We start from the raw sequence: 16,833 nt of genomic DNA, 5'->3' as shown, positions 1-16,833 counted from the left end.
AGGGTTTTTAAGCACGACTGGCCAGTTTAAGGTCATACCACGGCGTCCCAATCGGAATCAAGTGCGGACTTTGACTAGGCCACTCCAAAAATCTTCACTTGTTAAATCTGAGCCATTCCGAGGTAGACTTGCTGGTGTAATTCGGATCATTGCCCTGCTGCATAATCAAAGTGTGCTTGAGCTTGAGGTCACAGACTGGTGGCCAAACCTTCTCCCTCAGGATTTCCTGGTAGACAGCAGAATTCATGGTTCCATCAATTATGGCAAGTGGTCCAAGTCCTGAAACAGCAAAGCAACCCTAGACCATCACACTACCACCTCCAGGTTCGACTGTCAGTATGATGTTCCCTTTTCAAAATGCTGTTAGTTTTATGCCAGATGTGACGGGACACACCTTCCAAAAAGTTCAACTTTTGTCTCATCAGTCCACAGAATATTTTCAGTCTTAGGGATCATCAAGATGTTCCTGAGCAAATGTGAGACCAGTCTTTGTGTTCTTTTGTCTGTCAGCAGTGGTTTTTGCCTTGGAACTCTCAAAGGATGCCATTTTTTCCCAGTTAGCTACTCAACTCAACTTGAATTTTGTGCATCTTTGTTGTGCATTAATACATTTTTCAGGATAATTTCAGCTGAAAATCTGGTGGCCTTAGGAGGGATGTGCACAGGAGATATCCTGACAATCTGACAGATTTTAAACACTTCAGTGAGGAAGAATGTGCAAATTTTGCCAAGTTTACAGAGGCTGTGCTGAGACTTCTGCTGTATTGAAATCAAAAGATACTTCTTTTTGTTTTTAACAAATTGAACAGGTTATAGGTCACACTGAAGGTTAAAGTTCTGACATTATTAATCCTCACCTTGTTTTGTTAATCTGTTATCATGTCAGAGGCATGTAGACTTAAATCCACTGAAAGATTTCCGTTAGATACGAAAAACGATCCATGGATTCAATCATTTCATTAAAAACAGAACATTTCACTTTCCTAACCAAAACTCTCCCTCTTACCTCGTTTGTAAAAGGAAAACACACTAAACCCTGACAATTACTGAAGGTTGTTTATTTACATAGTTAAAAAACCTTTAAATACCTCCCTTCTATTGGTTGTGATCTTTTGCCTGGACACAATCTGCACAGCTCAGCATGTGGTAGTGAATACAGAGAGTCTTTATTGTAAAAGAGGTAGAGAGAATACAGGTGTTTCACTGTACAGAAAAAGACAGCACTGTTGATATACTCATTCAAACCATTAATGTGGACTCAGACACGCCTCATTCATTTTTACAGGGACACAGAAGCCCGGTAGAAAATAAAAAACAAACAAAACAGAGAAACAAACACACAAAATCTTTGGATTTTTCTCTATTGCCCTCTCATTCTCTCATAAATGCATTCTCTCTATCTGAGCTGTTAAAATGAAAATAGTTGTAGCACTAATAATAAAACAGCAATAATATTAATAATAATAATAATAATATAGTGTGCTAAAAACCATGATAATGCACCCCCCTCCCTTCTCCTTCCCATCGACAAACACACCTCAGTAACATGTCAAAAAGTAGTGGAAAACAAACCCCTACGACCCGATAAGAAAACCACACCTGCATGCACACAACACACACACAAACACACATTTCACTCTACCATCTGTGCACTCAGCGAATCATATGAACATAATAATGACCAATGCTGAGCAGTAAGAAAAAAAAAAAAAAAAAAAAAAAGACGAACATTTAAAAAAATAAAACCAAACAAACAACGTACAAAAAAAAACAAAAAAAAAAAAAAAAAACTGTGGGTTGTGGGAAGTGTGAAATCATTCTTTTCTGTCTTCTTTTCCATCAACTAACTTTCCATCGTTGTCATGGGCCAGAGGGGCGGGGCCATCAGTCAGAGTTGTCCGATTGGTCGCTGTGGGGTGAGTTGCCGGACCGGGGCGAGTTACGACCTTGCCAGTTCCCGTTAGCCTGAGGGATAAAAAAGAAAAAACAACTAGAATTAAACTATTCAACAATAATAATAAAAATAAACAGGAAAGTATGAGATAACAGGGAGACATGCTGTAATAGCTGGACTTTAAACTTAAGCATCTTTAGAGGCATAAACATGTAGCTTGATTGTTAAACAATATGCAACAACCCTGTTTCCAAAAAAGTTAGGACACTGTAAAATGTGCATAGAGTCTAGTGATTTGCCTAACAATGGAACTCCATATTTTATCATTGGTTTTAATAAACTATACACCCATTCTAGATTTGAAGACAGCAACACTTTACAAAAATGTCAGATTTATAAACCAAGAACTGGTGGCATTTATATTAAAGACATAAACTTTGGTTGGAAGGAGGGAATCTGACCCTAGTTGGTCACTATCTTATTGTGTGTACCCTGGTTTAATTAAACGAAGGATGTTGCAACTTCTCCATCCCTTAGTTGCCATTGTCCCAAACTTTTTTCCAACATGCTGGACAAATACAGCAGTTTTTTAAAAACAATGACGTTTCTCTGTTTCAACATCTGATGCTGTCTTTGTGCTGTTAGATTTGGTTGTTTATTTACAATGTTATTATTTTTATATAAGGGTTAATCAGTACCTGCATGCCCATTTGGTAAGCCGACTGCTCGCCGTTCACAGGTGGAACTCCGAGGAAGAGGTCAGCTGATCCAGACAGGGAGAAGGACCCAGATCCTAAAAAGAGAGACAAACAGCAGGGAAATATACAACGTTAAACTAAAGAAGTTTTTAAATGTTGGCATCACCAGTCCCTTTTGTCAGCATTCAAGAGTGTTGTACCATTAATGTCATGGAATATCCTGTATATTATTAACAAACCTGCTTTCAAGATGTACCACAAAACCAAAAACAAAGGTTAGGGTTACTGCATACATTATCCTCTTTTCTGAACTGCCACTTCATAATTATTCCAGCTTTTCCCCATCATAGCTGGACTAAAAAGTGCTATTAAGTGTGACTCTACCAGCCAAAAAACGTTTATGTAAAGAAAACTAAAGCAAAGAAGCTGTGCAAAAGAAATGCAGGATTATGGCACATGAGGGAGAAAAGCTGTTTAGAAGTGATGCTGCCAGTCTAGTCTGAGTCACTTGTAATTCCGCCCATTTTGCACAGTGAAGCGCAGCTTTCAAAACACACAATAAATGGCAGTGAATTCTAAGTTGGTGGCTGCTGGACATGTGGGTATAGCGTTTGCACTGGTATACAGGACTCAGTCAACTTTTAAGATGGTATTAAAAATGCATCTTGTTCATCAGATTTTACAGTAAATGTCTATATTTCTCCCAAAAAGTTCACTACCTCAGGGCACCCTTTCCGTCAGACATGCCATGCATAAAACCAGAGACAAACGTAGGCAGAAAAGGGCTAGGCTGAGAAAATCTTGCAGCTTCAGGGCATGTTTTGGTCACCTGTAGAGTTGGGAGTGTGCGGAGAATCATCGCCCTGTCTGGCCCCCAAGGCTGTCTTCATGGCGTAAAGGTTGGCCTCCTCTTGGAACTTGCCAATGTTTTTCTTGTAGCGGATTCTCTTGTTGCCAAACCAGTTGGAGACCTGGCCAAAAATTGTAAATGAAAAAAGGCTCAGTGTGAACTCTGTCATTAGGGTAAACATCTTGTGGAGCAGGTCTCAGCTTGGAAGGCCGATTCAATCCCACATCCAGACTCTAATTGATGTAAACATGCTGCATCTTTAAGCTCACCTACAGCTGTCAGTGGTTTACCTGAGAGACGGTGATTCCACATTGTTTGGCAAGTTCCTCTTTGGCTTCTTCACTGGGGTAAGGGTTGGACAGGTGGGAGTAGAAATACTCATTCAGGACCTCTGTGGCCTGTTTGCTGAAATTGCGCCTCTTGCGCCTGAAGAGAAACAAAATTTTATTCAATTAATTTCAGTTTTTTGGCACAGGTTCCAGTTTTCATTTATGTAGACACATAAATATACACATCATAAAACAAGTGTCTGTCTTCCATGTTCACTGATTATGCTCTTTAGTTATTTAATCAACTTTATACACAGAAATTCAGAAAAGATGAAAACCAATAAAAAACTATTAAATGAGAACTTTTAACAATTTCAACTAGAGGTTTTCACAGAGCAAATCCTGCAATTACTACAAAGAATCAGTTGTATTCAAATTTGTAATAATAGAGAGAGAAACTGGGTAGATTAGAAATTGTAGGACTGAAAATATACCATATTTTTGAGTCATTCCTATATTGCAAAACCCTCATACTTGTTGAAAATCTACTCTGTGACCTTGTTTAGATCCTACAAAATGTCAGTTTTGGGCATTCAGAAACCAAGCCTTAATAAAAGGTGTAGCTGCACCACAAAATATAATGTAAACAGTCTGATATCTAATAGTTGGCCTGGGACACCTTCATCCAGACTGGATTGGTAGTACTGATTCTACATACAGTACAATACGATGCACTTCTTTGTCCCCAAAGGGACATTTTTCTTACACCCCAAGTGCTGCACACAATAAGCAAGCATAAACCACTCATTAGTAATAAATAGCATAGCAAAAATAATCCACACGTACACAGAGCAGCACATCCATAAAAAATCCAACCACATATTGCACAAACCTATGTTGCACAAGATTCTCATAGAAATAGTACAGATAAATGATAATTACAAATAACAATGAGGAAGAGATTAATTAAACAACATACAATATGAAGGTAAAAAGTAATAGAACCCCATGGCGTTATCTATTTCACAATCCAGCAACAGTCTCAAAACAGTCTCTGTTCATCTGGTACCATTCGGGCCTTTTTATAGCTATTAATCAACAACAAAAATAGACAAAAGAAGTCATCACTCAAACAAGAAATAGATCTTGTTGTCCACAAAAAGAACCAGGTTGACCAGCGTATGTCAATCATGACTCCCTCACCAATTGTCATCTTGAATTGAAATTTTGCTCTAACCAGTATCCCATAATGTTTACTATATAATTTATTACTGTTTAATTTGAAAGCATGGCTATGACAAAATTAGGGGGGAAAACTATAAATGAGTGAGCAAGAGAATTACTTGTATCTACGAAGAGCTGTGGCCCCATGAACCCAAACAGAAGAATGTGATATATTTCTGTCGAAGGTTCACAGCAATTTTAACTGTTTTTATTTTTTGAATAAAAAAAATTGCCCTTCACACAAGCATTTAAGTGTTTATTACCAAAAGACCATTTTATGAACAACTCCTACGAGATCCATCACGATATTTTTTAATATAAGGAAATCTAATTTTAACAAACTTAGAGCAGGCAGAGCCTGGTACCTCATCTGAAATCTCTGGCGCCCTCTGAAGGAGGGTCCCAGATCCCAGGTTAGGAACCAATAACTTCAGACGTTCTGTGAATACATAGTGTAAAATATACGTACCAAATGCATTCACTTGCTTTCCAAATGCCCAAAACCGATCATTAATGCAAAATGTGAACAGGTCCTGAGCTTCTGTCCTCCATCAAGATATGACTAAACCTTTTTAAAGCTACAGTATATACAGCAACATGTTCATACCTGGCATCAAGGAAGCGTGACCTCAGGATCATGACCGCCTCACAAGTGCTCTGTTTCAGCTGGGTCTGGATGGAGCTGAACTTGCGGTGAATGATGGCCACCATACGCTCGATCTCCCGTGGGGTAACAGGCCGGGTACGCGACTGCTCCCGCAGCAGGTTCATCACATGAGTAGTAAACTCAGTGCATGCCTGTGCAGGTCAGGTGTAAGATGACCAGAGAAGAACAGAGCAGAAAATCAGTGAAGCTAAGCGCATCATGGTATGTTGGTTTGATATGATATATCAAAGGATTTTAATTTGATTTTAGGAAATATTTGTGTATTTGTAGGCCAAGATTTTAGGGGAATACCAGCGATGCGAAGCAGACAATGTTGCATCGCTGCAATGTCCCACTGGTATAATAAAGCATTTGAATGACTAGTAAAGCCAACAAAAGGTAATAAATTTGTCCTATCACCGTAGAAATTTGTTGTAACATTGCTGATAAGACAGCTTTGACTATTATGGGGGGTTTCACTAAATTTTTCAGGAGTATTTTAAATAACAGCACAGCACAGGGCTACAGTGCAGGCTGGAATCTGTCCCTCATTATACAAACAAACCTACTGACGTATGACTCACACTGTTCTTTTGATCATTAACACAGAAACTGAAGTGTATTCCCCTGCAGGGAAAACTATGCAACTATACTCTAGACCTAACATGCCAATGTATTATGCTTCTGGCGAGCAGCTCTAGTAAAAGCAAGCGTGTACAGGCAATGTCAGCACTCGTCTCCTGTTGCGACACGGTACCTGCTCATACTTCTCCAGCTCAGTGTGGTAGATACTGCGAATCTGGCTCAACTTGCTTTTGTAGTCGGAGTGCTCGAGTGAGCTGTCAGGTGACATCCCTCCTGAGCTGGTGGCAGCAGACACAGCAGCGGCAGCCCCGCCGCCTTTCTCCGGGCCCGCCACGCCCTCCGCCAGCAGCATGTTGTCCAATCGCACCAGCTGAGGATCCTGAGGCTCATCCTCCTGGGTGTTCCTCATTGACAAGCCTGCCAGTAAGACAAATGTCAGAGTCTATTGGTTTTCTTGGCCAAATATCAATAGACTATATGTGTGGAGAGGCACCATCACATTGCATCATCTACACCTACATCCCGTTTAATTCTCATCGGATTCAATAAAAAAATCATTAAAAGCCTATCCATTTAAACATGTATACTGTTTTAAATTAACAATGTTTAGATCATATAGTGACTTTTAATGGCATCATTGACATATAATGTTAACATTTTGCCATTTCTCTGCCAAATATGTATACATCTTGCACACTGGAAGACAGATTAGTGTATCTGTATGGGTTTCAACTCGCTAATATTACAAATGTTTTCATGTTTCTTTTTAATCGTACTTTTTTTTCTTTTTATCCAAATCCACTGTGAGAAAATTAATTTATAGGTTTTATTTTAGGAGTATTTTTTTCTTTCTCCGGTGAAATATCGTTGGACTGAAAAAAAACTGACATTTCGGCAATGAATGAAGTGTATAATATATCCCTCATTTGAAATATTGTCTTTTTTTCTCTATATAATTAAGAATACTTTGGGCTTTGTCTACTACATCTCTTACTTTAACAACTCTAAAGCCATCTTTCTTCTGTATTCTGTATTTTGACCCTGTATCAATGTAAACAATAGTTGCCCCCTCAATGGTATCTCTAATATAAATAAAGGTTGTTAAAAAGCAATACATGAGAGAACTGATTTCTCTTCACTAACATTAATGTGAGTGCCAAGTATCATTATTCAGCACCCTTTCATTACTCGCTTAACATTTGCTCTGTGCAGCTGACAAACCAGCATGTAATGTATTGCCTTGCAGGCATTGTGAGTTTGTTTGTCCAGCTGTTTGTCTCTTATTATTGCACCAAATAGCGTTTTGTATATAAGCTGGCAAATAAAATATCCCTCCCTTTGTGATTTTTTGGACATTTTAAGTATCAAGCTATTTGCATCTATGATAGAATTACTTTTCAGGTAAGGGTGGACATTCTATCAAGTTTTCAAAGAAATGTCAATACATTTTCAAAAGAGAGGGTATAAAAATTACATGTTCCTAGTGTTATAATTTATGATGACTGGAGGCGCTCAGCAAAAAGACTGCTGACAGTGAAGACCACCAACAAGCAGATGCTACTGACCACAAGATCATCCATTTAAATCATGGATGCATGATGTTTGGTTACTGCCGATATCCAATATAGCAATATCCAGGTGTTTTTTTAAAACTCATTTAAGCCTGCAACGATTCATGCACTACTTTTTACAGTAAAGAACACCAAATCTCTCCTGCTCTAGGCTTGATCTGTGGTTAAAATTAAGTCTCTTAATTCATCTGATGGCTTGCATTGTGCTACCCTGAGACAATGATAACAAAAAGCTTGGATTTTTTCAACTTCTCTCAGGATTAATAAAATAACTATTTAGCTATCTATCTAAACACACTCTTCTTAAATAGAATAATAAACTAGCTGAAGTTTAGACCAAAATCAAAGTCCAATAAAGACATTTAAACTAAAAGGTATAATGAAAAAAAAAAAGACCTCAGCTGAGGTAGGCCAAATGATTTTCCTTAAACTGAACAATCCTATTAACATGTTCTGCCAACATGTACAACCAACCAATTAATCAGCTATAAACAATGCCAGAAATGTTCCTATCAATATCAATAATTACATTTTTTGAGCTATTATCTGCAGATGCTGATAATATTGTGCATTCACATTTTGATTTTAAATGTAAAGAAAAAAATTAAAAAGTAGCATTTAGTAACCCCACTGTGTAGGGCTGAACGACTTGGGAAGTAATCTAATTGCCCCCCCCCCCCCCCCAATATGGCAATTTGATATGCAATTATTCCATAATTCCCTTATCTTATGTATTTTCCAACAAACACAAACAATAAATCATTCTATATTATAACACAATATATCTAAAACTAGGGCTGAAACTTTTTGAAAAAATATCTAATTGTGATTGTTTTGACTTGTATTGCAAACTGGAAATGAATTATTGTATTGAAAGGAATGATAATTGTTGTCATTCTCATATTTAATCAGAAAAATGTACAAAAATAAAGTACTAAAAAATGGGTCTTGAATGATTGTATGTGTAATGCATGACGTCTCTGCTGCAAAATATAAGTAATAAACTGGGATTTCGATTTCATGTATAAGAAATATTGCAACTTTTGCTATTTGAAGATTGCAGTAGGCCATATTGCAAATAGATCAAAATTTCAATTTCAGCTGAAATTGCGTGGGGATGCTGAGAGGTGAATTGTGGAAGAACTGCTGAAAATAGCCAAAAGCACAAAAATAGCTGAAAATAGCATAAGATAGAATAAAGTGTCATAAAAGTAGCTGAAATTGGCATTCAATAGCACAAAAAGAGGACAACAATGGCTGAAAGTAGCCTAAAAACTGCTGAAAATAGCCTAATAATAGCTGAAAGTAGCATAAAAATAGCTGATTTTGACCTGATAGTAGTTGAAAATTGCATTCAATGGCTGAAAAAGCATAGAAATAGCGTAAAATAGCTATATTTTAAAAATTATATAAGTTAGAAATGAGAAAAGTCATAGCAGTCAAATGACGAAGAAACTGATTCTTTTTTAAGTTTAAATAGTGTCGATACTAGGGGTGCACCGATTGCAATTTTCTGGCCGATCACCGATCACCCATCTTTATAAAGCCTGACCTGCCGATTCCGGTTTTGGCCGATACCGATTTTCTTTTTATAACTGACAGCTTACACCTTCAATGTTCCAATCTTATTTTACTAAAAAACACTGAACAATACCTGTGAAACAATACAAACTTGTTGTTTTAACTGCACATTAGGTGGTTCTCCCAAATATAAATGAAAAGTTTAGAGCATCGCTGTCCGAACTACTAAATTAGATCAGTTCCTTTAGTCTTTCATTTTCCACATTTTAGTAGGTAGAGGTACATATGAAACCGATCTTATCCACCAATCTTATCGAAGTATCGGCCGATCACCGATCCCCCAAAATTAAGAAAATCAGCGCCGATTCCGATTTTGGCCGATTGATCGGTATACCCCTGGTCGATACGAGAAAGTATGTACGAGGAGATAGCCGGCACAGAAGAAGAATAATAAACAAAATGGCAGACACGAATATCAATGCTCACAACCACACTAATTTAATCTCATTTTGGATTAACTGCCCAGCCCCACTACCTAGTATTTTATAGTAATAAGTGGAAAGTTTCTAGTTATTTCTCAGGGATAAGATGGTAAACACCTAGTAATAAGTTGGCATTTGACCAAGTAATAACTCAGAAATATGGTTTATTAAAGATGTATTTAACCAGTAATGACATACAGTAATGACAGTAATGACATCAAGCAATTTCTGGTAATATTGGGGCAGTATTCTGCTAATTCAGTGGTGAGAAAAATATGAGAAATCATAATTTAACTGTTTTTTAAAGGACCGTTTTTGTTTTTCACAAATGCAGTTTATTTTAACATCTTTTATAAACAAATTGTCAATATGCAGCTTTTTGGTAATAAAAAAAAACTTTGTGACATTTCACCCATGTAGATTTGACTCACAGCAGACTTTTTTTTTTTTTGTTCTGTATTCACTGATAAAATAACTGAGCTGTATACCCTATATCCCCATTAAGATAAAAAATACCAAGACGTGACTTTTGCTCCGTACTGACCTACCCTAATATTAGTAAACCATTGACTTTCTAATGTAAAGCTGATCGATTTATTGGCTTCTGATGACACTGTGTCAACACAAGCTAACAACACTGCAATAACACAAGAGCCACTGCAAAACAAAACTCTTCAATAATGCAGCAAAAAAACACGATTTCTAACAGTGACACTGATTAAACACTAAAAATAGTAGCTACAAATACAATAAAAACACTGTTACCTGTTTTCTCTTTAATCTCGCAGAGGACGCTGAATAAAGCAGGTTTCATTCGGTGACAGTTTAGCGCATGTTTCCTGTACAAAAAAAAGAAAACAGCGTGACTTTTAGTTTCCACAAGTATGCAAAGCGTAAACACGGGCACTTGAACTGCATGCAAATGCACCAAAACAAAACACATTTTAGTTGCCAATCTAACTACCTTCAACGTGGCTAATGTAGCAAACGTTAGCTTCTCACTGGCTAAAAGGTAAGAAGCTAACTGTTAACGAGTGAGCTGCCCACACTTTACACGCAATAGTTTCAACTTCATATTTACATGCTTACCAAACAACTAAGTTATTAGGTGTCCACGAAAATTCAATTTACATGTTTACAGCAGCATTACCTGTTAGCTACCTGTACTAGCCTATGCTTGTTAGCATTCGCTAGCACAGCTTAGCATGCTAACAATAGCTAACGTTCCGTTTCGGCGTTAATAAATGTGTGTATATATGACAGCAAAGACACAAAACCGCTGGGTAACGTATCAGCATACTATTATAGCCATGTTATTAAAAAGTAGCGCCGTTTCCTTAGCTTAGGTTAGCAATTAAGTTAGCGTAAGGCTAATTATCTAAACAATAGATTGAAGTTCAGGAAACTTTGCCTCTATGGGTCTGATCGGACAAAGCAGCAAAACAAAAACAGGAAGCGCGTTAATAACAATAAAAAATACGAAATGTTAAAGGCTCAACTAACTTTGCCTGTGCCTCGTCCAAACTTTGGTCGGTGATGGTCATTATTTGTTGCAGTATGTCACCAATATCTCTGCGGGTTTCATGTCCGTTTTCTGTGCCCTCGAGGCCCGAGTCCCCTCCGTCAGACCGGTGCTGGGAGGGTTGATGAACCGAGTTGAGCGCATGCATCCCGGGGTGGCCACTCATGCCGAGTCCCCGGCCGTTTGAGGGCCCATTGCCCGTCAGAGGCTGCTGTTGCAACATTTTCAGCGACGCACAGTGGCGACGACTGCTGCCCGACTGTGTTCACAGACAGACAACACGGGCCGATGCGAGGCATTGCACGGAGCAGGTCCCCTAGTGACTGGTGGGAAGAGGTACAAGCCACAGTGAGTAAACAAAGTACAGCAACTGATACCAAAGTTGTACTTTTTTTTCAATTACAATATTCTTTTTCTATGCATCAGTCTATGATACTTGGATTATCTATATCAGGGGTGTCAAATTCAATCACAGCAGGGGCCAGATTCTGAGTTTCAGTCTAACCTGAGGGCCAAGCAGGGTCAATATTTAAACATTGACTGTCAGCCTAAATGATTTTGAGATTACAAGGTCAACATGATAAGTTAAAAACTCAAAATCTGAGATAAAAAGTCAAACTTATAAGTTTTAAAGGTAAAACATAAAATTTAAAGTTAAAAGAAATGTTTTTAAAAGGTAAAATATGAGATAGAATACTGAAACCATAATTTTTAACAGTCAAAAAAATAGGATAAAAGTCAAAATCATGAGTTGTAAAAGTCCAAATATGAAATAAAATTCAAAACCATGAGTTTTAAAGGTAAAAAAAAATGAGATAGAAGTCAAAGTCAGGAGTTGAAAATGGTCAGCAAAACTGAGATACAATTCAAAATCATAATATTTAACAATCAAAAAATGAGATAAACATCCAAAATGTACGTTTAAAATGTCAAAATATGAGATTAAATTTCAAATTCATGAGTTTTAAAAGTCAAAATATGAAACAAAATTATAAATCATGATTTTTAAAAGTAAAAAAAAATGAGATAAAAGTCAAAGTTAGGAATTGAAAGAGGTCAAAGCATGAAATTAAAGTCAAAATCATTACTTTAAAAGGTCAAAATAGGGTTTGAAATGTTAAATTATGAATCTAAAAGGTAAAAATACGGGATAAAAAAATCAAAGTTATGAGATTTAAAGGTGAAAATATGAAATAAACAGTCAAAACCATAACTTTTAGTCATAACTGTTCGATGCACAAAACACAAATTTCCCCTACGTTTATTACTTTTTAATCAAATTATTTTTACTGTTTTCTTTTTCTAATTTCATGACTCAGCAAGGATATTATAAATCATCAAGGTTAAGTTTACATTTTTATACTGGAGGAAATCTACAGACCTCGTACTGGTGGGCCAGTTATAATAAAATGTCATATGATCTGCGGGTATAACTGCACCACGGGCCTGATATGGCCCCCGGGCCGTGAGTTTGACACCCCTGATCTATATAGTATGAGGAAAATATCAAAATAGTACCAAATAGTCCTACATCTCAGGCTGGGAAAATAAAAACACCCACTGTATATTTGTATAGCTTGTACTTTTTGAGTAGTTTTTCAAATCAGCACTTTTACTTGAAAATATCAGAACTTATTTCACTGGAACACTTTCGCTCTATCTTAACTGATAGACAATGCGAGACATTGGAACAGTGCTTGTGTTTTTAAATTATTATTGTGATTTCTACTGCACTTTTAAATGTGATCTACCTCTAATTATTTTTATTGTATGTTCTAACATATTGTTTATCATTTGTCTCTTGAATATGTATTATTTATTATGACGCGTGCTGCTGACCTCTTGGCCAGGTCACCCTTGTAAAAGAGATCTCAATCTCAATGGGTTTTTTACCTGGTTAAATAAAGGTTAAATAAAATAAAATGAAATAAATAATAATACTTGAGCAATTTTTGAGGGAGGTTTTGTGCATTTCACATCACCTTTATAACACAGAAAAAAATGAAGCTTTGCATCAACTGTGTGAGAGCTGCCCAATGATCAGCTGAAGTCTACCATCTGACTACCAGATGGATGAACACAGCAGGGAAAAATAACATGCATGTTCACGCTCACACAACAAGAAAGAAGACAAGTCATATGTAAATGTGGTGAATTCCCCAGAAAGCCTAAGGTAAATGCAAAGAGCATAAAGTCAACCCGTAAATAATAACAACACAACAATTAGGCTTTATCTGACTGCAGGTAAAGTTACTGGGAGTGGTGGCTGGAAGGTTTAGCTCCCTTCTTGTGGGAGCTGGGTCGTTCTTGCTTTCTCCTAGAGGAGTGAGCTTATGACTTTTTAAAGACAGTAATGTACTAGAAAGTTCATAAACCCTGACAAGAGAGCAACGGCATCTGGCACAGTGGTACAGTGGTTAAATCTGCTACCTCACAGCCTGAGGGATCCATGTTTGAACTCTGACAGGGGAATTCCTGCTAGAGAGCTTTGGCTTTCCGCCATTGGAGCCATGAGCCTGTTTTTAAACCTGCCTTATGTACTGAGAAGGGAATAAACACAGACTGGTAGTGCACCAGATAGGCATATGAGTGTAGGGGTTCAAATTCCAGCTGGACCCCTATCCCGGTATAGATGGTAGAGTGACTTTCTTGCTCTAGAGCATCAAGGATGATTTTGAGCCACCATAAAGTATAGTGGGAAGAACATACAGCCCGATAAACAAAGACTTTACAAGGCAGAACAGTGTCATCATTGTGTAGTCTGCTCCCTTCCTACATGGAACTGGTGATCTGTTTCTAAAGGTTGATACCCAGATACTGTACCTTTATCTGGTTATAATGGTACTATAATCTTTTTAGAAGGGTATTCTATCTCAAACTCAGACACAGTTAGGCAACAACAGTGGTGTTAGGTTAAAACTGCTGCCCAACAGTATGAATCTTCAGAGTTCAAACCCTGGGTAGAGAGGATATAGAGACCATGAATATGATAGGCTAACAATGAGGAAGTAGAGCAGGGCCACTGGATGATACCAGGTGATGTGAACAGCTGAAGATTACGAGAAAATAAGTCCATGGGTGATTGCTTACAGCTAGAGTGAGAATGAAAATTAAATCATCATGCAGAATATTTTCTTCCTGTCTGAACTTTCACAAGAGCTTCAACTTGGAGAGACTAGTACATTAAAGATAAACATTTAGTTTACACAGATGTGACACTGAATTACTGTCAGAGTCTTCAGCCCTTAGCTTTACAGGCAAACAGAGAATTACCCCATATATGGAGGCCAGAGTCTCTATTTTTTATTGCAATGGTATCAAGAAAATTATCAGAGTTTCATTAGTATCACACCCAAGTTTAAAATTCTGATATTATGACACTCTTAACTGATGAGCTGTGCTGGAAGAACGTGCTAGATTAAATGTTTAGATTTGCTCACATTGGAACTGCCGAAAGCAGAAGTGTCTGTTGTGGTTTCAGGGGATAACAAAGCCACAGTGTTTTGACTTCAGCAGAGAAGTAATTCATTTTATATGTAACTTACTTTGATTCCCATCTTTAAAGGTGCAGTGTGTAAAATTGGGAATATCAAAATTTAACAGTCAATTCTAGAATGTGATGCTTGTCTCTTTGGTGATAACCGTGGCAACCAGTGGAACTTAAAAAAAAATGGTATCTCTGTTATTTGGTTTCTTCTGTGGTGCCATAGAAACATGCAAAAATGGCAAAAGCCAAGATGGTTGCGTCTGTGGAGGAGACCCTCCCTATGCATGAATAAATGGCTTATTATGAATTATTTATAAAGTACTTTTTGTATTCAGTTGAATAAACACTTGGGCCTATTCATCTAGAACTACTTATATTGATTATGTTTGATTTTTACCAAGTTTGTTCCACTAAATGCTACTAGGCTAAATATTAAACACTGCACCTTTAACTTTCACCCACAGAGTCAAGGCAAGCTGAAGGACCATCAAGCCATTGTTGAGGTCCTGCTGGTTATGAGATGCTCCTCTGCTTCCTCTAGAGTCCAGGGGAGACACATGATGTAGGAGCAGAGTGAATGACTGTGAGGGGTGCAACCCTTGAATGGAGAACATAAAAACAATGGGTTCAACAAGGTGAGCCTTCCAATACTGTAGCGATAATTCATCCCTTACTTTCCAAAAAATGCATTTCTGTTGACCTCTAGGCTGCCTTTTGGGGGACATGTTGGCCTTTTGACAGTGTTGGTCAGGCATCACTCAGAGGACAGAAGTATGTCTGTCTAGCTATCTGTTCAATTCAACAGGCTTTATTGGCATGGGTCTAACTTGTGGTAATAGAAAAAAGTTGCAGTCCTGGTGGTAAGAAAGTGCAGCTCTGTCTCCACCTCCTGTTGGCTGCAGCATGTGCACAATCTCCTATCTATCTATCTATCTATCTATCTATCTATCTATCTATCTATCTTTACCATATAAATCACCTTTCAGACAAATGTAATTGAAGTTCATAGTAATTAATTAGTTATTATTTGGGGGTGACAGTGTCTGAGTCTGTAAGGACCTAGGTTGGAAACTAAAAAATCACTAGTCCCAGGCCTGGAGCAGGGGCTCTGGGGCCAAGTCCTAAAGAGGGGTTCATGAAAGTCAGGGAAAACATGGTCCATCCTGCTTTTAATCAATGACAATTTTTTTTTTCTTTTTTTTTTACCTAAATTTTCTAACCTGGCACATCAGATGGATGTGTGCCATCTGGTAAACCTCCCATACACAGCATTTGGGAAAGAGCAGAGCCTTTGAAAAAAAGACTCTGAGGATCACTGGATGAACGTTCTGTCTGTTACATCTTTACGGGCCAATCAGAGCAACAAAACACGTGATGTAGCCGCTACTGAGGAGTAAACTCCATATAGAACTGCAAAACGCAGTTCTAAGAAAACAACTCACTACTGTTCTTTGTTTATCTTTTAACAAAGAAATGTCATCGAATTCTGATAAAACAGGCGCTTTAGCAGCATGCACACTAATCTCTTCTGCCATAATTGCACCAGCCTCTTGTTGCTGCTTGTTCAGTCACAATTCCACTGCACCTGTAAGTACTGCCCCTCATTGCTGATTGGTCCTGTCAGTCGGGCCCAGACGGTTTTACCCATTAGAGCAGCAAAACTGCAAATGTTATGTGTTGTTACTTCAGTGAACATGTAGCCAGTTATAAAATGTAAACCCCTTTCCTTCAAACAGAATGAGCCTTTTTGTACAGTTAACATCGTGAGCTGGTCCATTGAAATGTCCTTATTTGTCGGTAATTTTGGACGGTGTATTTGTCATGTTAGGATCTTCTTAGAGGTCAGGATGCCAAAAAAGAAGGGAACTGGCTTTTTCCTGAACCACCAACTGCAGCTTTGTAACAGGTGTCGATAGTTGTCATTTCACTTCCTGAGTACTGCCAAATGGCCCCTTAGCAAAACATCAAACCCCAACCTTTATTCTAATGTCTCTACATTAGTGCATGAGCATAGGATTCTGTTTGTGTATGTGTATCTCCTCCTTTTCTCTTTCTGCATCCTCCTCTATCCCTTTACAACTGCA

The 16,833-nt window shown here is 37.8% G+C and overlaps 1 protein-coding gene across 1 annotated transcript; it reads right to left on the bottom strand.

Moving 5' to 3' along the window:
- Window positions 1–1,147: 1,147 nt before the first annotated feature.
- Window positions 1,148–11,546, bottom strand: pbx2 (pre-B-cell leukemia homeobox 2). Its single transcript, XM_041794487.1, has 8 exons — window positions 11,244–11,546; window positions 10,506–10,579; window positions 6,339–6,583; window positions 5,543–5,733; window positions 3,733–3,868; window positions 3,422–3,563; window positions 2,593–2,687; window positions 1,148–1,965 (listed from the first exon to the last, which is right to left on the bottom strand). The coding sequence occupies exons 1-8, from the start codon at window positions 11,483–11,485 to the stop codon at window positions 1,885–1,887; spliced, it is 1,206 nt and encodes a 401-aa protein (XP_041650421.1). The 5' UTR covers window positions 11,486–11,546; the 3' UTR covers window positions 1,148–1,884.
- Between the last annotated feature and the right edge of the window lie 5,287 nt (window positions 11,547–16,833).

This window comes from Cheilinus undulatus, linkage group 8 (assembly GCF_018320785.1).
Source record: "Cheilinus undulatus linkage group 8, ASM1832078v1, whole genome shotgun sequence".
In the NCBI taxonomy this organism is placed as follows: domain Eukaryota; kingdom Metazoa; phylum Chordata; class Actinopteri; order Labriformes; family Labridae; genus Cheilinus; species Cheilinus undulatus.
This window is presented reverse-complemented; position numbering and strand designations above follow the sequence as displayed.

Excerpts from the sequence above, each read along its gene's own strand:
- pbx2 (XM_041794487.1), bottom strand. The coding sequence starts at position 11,485 with ATGTTGCAACAGCAGCCTCTGACGGGCAATGGGCCCTCAAACGGCCGG. Across the intron at positions 3,869-5,542 it reads TCACGCTTCCTTGATGCCAG|GCGCAAGAGGCGCAATTTCA; the intron begins GTATGAACATGT and ends GTTTCTCTTCAG. Across the intron at positions 1,966-2,592 it reads CTTACCAAATGGGCATGCAG|GCTAACGGGAACTGGCAAGG; the intron begins GTACTGATTAAC and ends TTTATCCCTCAG.